Source organism: Cystoisospora suis, assembly GCF_002600585.1.
Source record: "Cystoisospora suis strain Wien I chromosome Unknown contig_6641, whole genome shotgun sequence".
Taxonomy (NCBI): domain Eukaryota; phylum Apicomplexa; class Conoidasida; order Eucoccidiorida; family Sarcocystidae; genus Cystoisospora; species Cystoisospora suis.
The window spans coordinates 1-6,237 of record NW_027159428.1 but is presented as its reverse complement, the minus strand read 5'-3'; the positions used below and the strand labels follow the sequence as shown (position 1 = coordinate 6,237).

General features: G+C 55.5%; 1 protein-coding gene across 1 annotated transcript; it reads right to left on the bottom strand.

The window, feature by feature from the left end:
• Positions 1-214: 214 nt before the first annotated feature.
• On the bottom strand, positions 215-6,209 carry CSUI_010075 (pre-mrna-splicing factor related protein). The gene is made up of 6 exons (XM_068070181.1): positions 4,161-6,209; positions 3,527-3,659; positions 2,642-2,775; positions 2,324-2,460; positions 1,752-1,861; positions 215-998 (listed from the first exon to the last, which is right to left on the bottom strand). The coding sequence occupies exons 1-6, from the start codon at positions 5,417-5,419 to the stop codon at positions 936-938; spliced, it is 1,836 nt and encodes a 611-aa protein (XP_067917843.1). The 5' UTR covers positions 5,420-6,209; the 3' UTR covers positions 215-935.
• Between the last annotated feature and the right edge of the window lie 28 nt (positions 6,210-6,237).

Here is a 6,237-nt window from a genome sequence, read left to right as displayed (position 1 = left end):
GCAGGAGCAATCCACACACTCTGGGTGGTTCCCCTTTTCAGCGTGGTCATCTGTACTTTAGTTCTAGCGTTCATGAAATACCGTTTCGCATTCGCACACTATCAGCTAAACGTAGTTTCGCGTTGCCAAGTAGACGTCCGCAAAGCAGCGAAACCTTGGAGCGCGAATCGCGTGTCTTGTCCCGCCCGCCCGCGTCACAAAGGTTGACCCGGCTACAGACGGGAAAGTCACAAATGTCATAGGGGTGGCTACCATATGCACGGCACGATAGGGGTGGCTACCATATGCACAGCACGTGCGCCACTGGCAAGTAGGCGGTAATCGAGCGCACCGGGCGCACTATCTTGATCTCACTTTGGAAACGGGAGCTAGCCCGCCACACGAACTCTCTTGTGAAGTCGATACACGGCATCAACTACGCCTGCAACCACGCCACTGACCGACGTTCTTCTCCTCTCAGTGACTGGACCGGAGTATGGGTAACTTCGGGCACCGCCTATTTCCGACTCCCGGACGTCCCCTGTCCCCCCCAGTACGACTCTTCACCGTGCCAAAAACACGACCTTGCGATAGCAAGCGCTCCACCGCGCTGGTGAGCTATTTCATAAGTTTTCAATCAGGGTGGAAAGCTTACGAGAGTACTCATAGGCAAACAGAATCTGCTGCGCTCCGGTACAATAGAACAGCTTTTCTCGAGCGGGTGTTACGAACTGGCTGACATCCACTGACACCTCTAACCATTCGCCGCGACTCTCGCAACCCCAAAGACGCACAGACATTGCAGGCCCCACATGGCGCTCCCAACACACGGAATGTGCATGAGGCTTCCCCTCGGCGGGCTCCATTCCCACTCTACTCAGGCCTGTTTCACCTGCAGAAGTCACGATTCAGTCTGCCATGACTACGCTTTGTTGTCTCTGCCAGGACTACTGCGTTCACATATCTGCGACGTTATTCAAGTGTGCCAGGTGTTCTTCCATCTTCTTCCGGTTGATCGCCTGCGAAAGCCATACCCAGACAGAGGTAGATAAGTACTATCAGCGCGCAAGAAGTTTTGGTCGGCGGGAGACACATATGTGCCTGCCTTGAACGTATGCCGCTGATTCGATATCTCGCCTCGTCAGAAAAAAGCCAAGAAGTCGTAATCCAGCATTCCAAGAACCGCGGTCGAAAACAAAAAACGCCGCTCGCATAGCAACCAACCCCCTGGACGGCTGGCGCGGCATGAAGTGTAAGTAAAATTGTACTCATCCGACAGTGAAAACGCGTACCTCACCACCCAATATACTGGCCCCATGCAAACACTGTCCTCTTACATCAAAATTTCGTGCCTCCAACACATTTGTACCATTGACCCATACCCACCTGTCGAGCTACGCCGGCTGCTGCAGCGCGACAGACCCTCTACGACAGTACCGTAGAGCGGTCCAAAAGAGTACGTGTTCTGCCAGCACACTACCCATACCGCTGCTCTCACGCCAGCCTGCGAATCTCGAGCAACCGAATCCAGCAACGTTTTTGCTCACTGCTTGGGCATCCTACCCGGGTGGTACCACCAGCTGGATGGACTCCGGCAGCCCCACTGATAATAAAAAAAACAGAGTACCAGCTACCACTTTCCCCAAGTTACCTACACCTCATGTCACCCCTCGTACCCTCCGAAGCGCTGGAGAAACGAGCGCCCGGACTGTAGGCATGGATTGGTTTGAGACTGCATGCAGAACGAAAGGCCAGCGACCTGACTCGCGTACCTTCAGACGCCGGTCTTCGTACCCGTTGCCCCGAACCACGCCGTCCCACCGGTAACCTGGTAGAACGCCAAAACGGTTTCGCGGTGCATCAAAAGGGCACACCGGCCCATCTGCAGCAAAAGATTGAAACCGGACAGAGGTGCTTCAATACAACCTGCGCACTGACACACTCGAGCCTATCAGTCTCGCGTTAAGAAGCAGCAAGTCCGGGAGACGCGGGTAGGCCGCACCTCTCGAAAAGAGTCAGGGCGTTGTTCCGAGTATATCGTTTCACCCGCAGAGGCAAGGCCTTAACAAACATGGACTAAAGACAGACTCGTCACTGCGCCCACTCTGCTGCTCCCACGACATCCTCACAAAATGAAGCCCGCCGTCCCTTCTCAACGGGAACTGGACGTCCACTTGTTGTTACAGCGTCACCGTCTCTCCCCACCGCCGCACGAGCCGGGCATCTCCGTTCTCAAAAAAAAAAAACGAGCCGGTCCCCACTGCGCATGACGATAACCATGAAGCTGGGCTTCCTGAAGACGGCGTCGGGTCAATGTGGAGTGAACTGTGCCACAAGAACGTACTGGTGTTTGGATTTTTCCCGTAGTCGCCAGCTTGGGCAGCTGCGTGAACAAGCCGGTCCCCGGGCATCTGCTTTAAAGGATCCTCCCACCGTCTTGTCTTCTGCAACTTCTTGTCGTAATCAGCGTCGATGTCGTACCTGTAAAAGGACGCACGTACACGCCTTCCGGACAACCCCAAGATCCGCATGTACACTAGCAGTTTTCTCGCGCTCGTTGCGACGTCCCTAGAAAAAGCGCAGTTTGCCCTCAGGGTCCCCCTTGTGGACACGCACTGTGGCTTTCCCTGGATTTCACTAAAACAATCCCTCGTCTCCTTACTGGGCCAGCGGCTGAAGAGCGATCTTCTCTTCTTCTTGAGCTTTTTTTTCTCGAGCCTCCTTCTGAACAAGTCCTCGGCCCCATTCAAGCTCTGGCGCTGCCCCGCGTTCCTTTGCCCTGGTCCGGCCTTTGTTCTGAAAAAGAGGACGAGCAAACGACTGTAGAGCTAGCACCTCAGGACACCTTTAAGTGGCAGTGTGCTCGACGCACGATGCCTAAAAAGAATGGACTTTGTAGCACTAGTCGTGGATGGTATGCGTATTCCTGTGACAAAAACTAACCATCGAAGCTGGGGGTCTGTGCAAGCACACACGACAACCGCGCCTCCTCTGTGCGCGTACTGCCCTGGGTGCGCACGACAGGAAAAAAGAACTTCACACGCCACGTGAGGAGGTGCCTGACGGCTGAAGGTGCAGCACTTCTTTTCTGTTGAGCCGGCGGGTACGGAATGCGTCGGAAACCCTCAGAGTGCTCGTTTACCTAGAGATACTAGGAAGTGAGATACTGCGATGCCACCCTGGCCAGCAACGCCGGCCCGCAGGGAAGTTGGCTACGCAGCCTTCTCGCACATGTCAACAAGACTCCCTCGCAGATGCACTATGGAAAGTGTACCAGACGGAGGCGGGAAGAGTCTCAGCAAATAAAAGCGCTGTCGTCTCACGTCCAGGCGTCCTCATCCAGGGACGCCTGCGGCTGACGGAGCGAGCCAACCTGCGGATGCCGTCATGTAGACCAACCGGGAACGCAAGCCTAGACCCTGGACTCCGTAATCAGGGCGATGTACATTGAACACGCCGGCGCGTGCGCCCTAGCACTGGGCATAAAGGAATGCGTACATAGTTAAGCCGAGCGACACCGTGGCTCTTCATGAACCCCACGGCGTACCTGCAGTTCCAGCCATTCTACTTCCTCGATGATCCGGCCGCGGCGGTCACGGTAAACCACCTGCCCAGAAAGTTTGTTCGTCTCGTTCTTGGCTGGTGCAGTCCTCTCCAAATCCGGATCTCTATCTGTTCTTCTGAATCGTAAAGAATCGGACGAATGCACTGTTATCAATGGCAACAACCAGAAGCCGGAACTGTCATCGGCTCTCACACATACGCGGCCCCTGATAAGCAAATAGACCACCCGGGACGAGGGATGTTCTTCTGGTCAGCGACCACGAGGGCGACGCGGTAAAACTAATCGTTTGTTGTTCCTGAAGGTTCTAAGTTCCCCCAGGGAGGCATGGGGAGGCCGCACGGTGGTCAGGAAAGCAGGAGAACAGCACGAAGCGTCCGTCCAGTTTCTGCAAGTTCTCGGAGTCTCACGCAACCACGCCGACAAATGCCAGCTAACCCATGATATCTGAACAGCGCACAGAGCTGACTTGCATACACGGGTGCAGCTCACACTGCAGTTTCGTGCCATCCCCACAACATTTTACCCTGTAAATATGTCCCTGGCATGTCCGTAAGAGCGGCAACGGCTCACTTCTCGAACCGCCGAAGAAAGGCATCACGTCGCTTTCCCCACTCACTTGCACTCTTGCGGCCAGGTTGCTCCTCTCTTGTCTTGTGTGGCTGCGCTCTGTCCGCCTTCCTCTTCTCTGCAGTTTCTGATGAGTTTAAGAGGCTCGGAGGACGGTAGCTGCTTTCCGGAGCTTCTCTGTAGCCCTCGCCGTACGGGAGAAAAGTCTGTCCCGGGTTCCCCGTCACTGCTGCCTCCTTCCGTCTTCTCAGTGGGACGTGCACCCGGAGGTGTCGAAGACAACACAGGAGGTGGAGATCTGGCTCGGACGGAGGATGCACAGTTCCTTGCCGACGCGCTATCCAGGCGGCCTAGTTCCTTAGCACCAGGCCGTGGTTGCCTTCTGCAGGGGGACAGATCCCTGTCCGCTGTTGAAGCTCCCGAAGCCCGATGCTCCGGGGAATTCCGAGCCTCTCTGACACAGTCCGGACGCTGGCAACCCGAGAGAGGCTGAGTTGCAGTTCTCTGCCCGAAGTTCTCTACCTGGGCCATCCGGCTGGCCGAACGGGAAACTCTGGACAAGCCGACTAGAGTCCTTTCCGAGAATCGACTGCCGCTTTGAACTGTCGTCCGTGCGACGTATTCGCACGGTCCGGGGAGCCGCAAACCAGCTTCCGTGCTCACCCTGCTCACGCCTGCTTCCCTGGGACCTGTACGCGACGAGGCTTCTGCAGGAATATCCATAGCGGCGAATCCCTCTTTCTGTCTCCTTTCTTCTCTAGCAACATCCCCTCGCACCACTGCGCCGCGTTGCCGCACCTCAAGGGTACAACTCCCTCCGAAAGGTTCTGACATGCGCTCTGACTTGTCCTGTCTGTCCTCCTGGTCTCGGAGGATGGCGCGCACCCGGGTGCTCTGCAACTCGGAGAGGTCAACATTCTGACCATCTGGGCCCACCACAACGACGCCAGGATCTCGCTCATCTTCCGGGTCGCTTATACCTTCAACCGGGCTGCTAGAGGAGCACTGGTACGGCCTTTCTGCCGTTGCGGCTGACAACACTCCCAACCGTGCTGCTTCAAAGGCCGTCGTGGTTTGATCCGAAGGCCTACCGGGCAAACGCACATCAATTTCGTCGAAAGCATGACTGAGTCGCAGCCCATCTTCGCCTCCGGCGTGACGTTGTCTTTTCCGTCTTTTCCTCCCTTGTTCCCGAGGTGGGTAGGACCCCAGCCTTTCCGTATGGTACTTCTTTATATACTCTAGTTTTGAAGTGGGACCAGCTGTAGGCGCCGCCGGTCTCCCGGCCACGCCCTGCGTGTCCCGCATCTGAGCTCTCCTCGAGCGACCGACCGTACGACGAGGAGGCCGTGAAATGCGCTCAGAGTCGGTCGCGCTAAAAGCAGGTGCCCGGAGTCACACGCGCGCTGCCATACAAACGGTAAAGACGCGAACAGCCAAAAGCTCCTGTTGACTCCGTCCTGCATTGCTGCCAGGACACAAAAGTGCTGTACGAGGATTCAGCGTGGCACTTACAAGCGGACAGACCGTTGAGGGCTCAGAAGAGACGGCCAGTTGGTGGCGAGAAGCCTTTTGAACGAGAATCACAGAACGCGCATGCTTTTTTGCATGCAGCGGACAACTTCAAGTACCCGCAGAGAGCATGAGGAGAGAGAGAAAGAATGTTATAGGGCGCGACCCGGGGGAAGGGAGTTTTGTTGGTTTCACATATAAAACATCACCAATGCTTCTCAGATATACGTCCAAAAACCAAACAGGATAAAAAATCCGTATACCTCCGCACTGACGATGAAACCATGTGACGCGCTTTTACTGAGGGTGTGGTTCGTTGCCAGGGTTGGTTCCCTCCTCCCCCCCATTTATACCTATGGAGCGTAAAAACCTAAGCCGAAAAGGTTTCCACCTAGGCAAAAGACCACCCCTATCCATTCTATATCTCGTTTAACTAATTTTAATGAAAAATTCCTCGAATTTTCTAGGCTTGTTCACCAAGACGTGGAACACCGCGTTATTCGCCATCCCGTAGCTTCTGCATCACTCTTCAGCGCTGGGAGTCGGTAGCGGGACGGCGTTCGGCTTGTTCGTGGTCTTCGATGCATGTCCTAGGGTGTGCTACGTCTACCAGA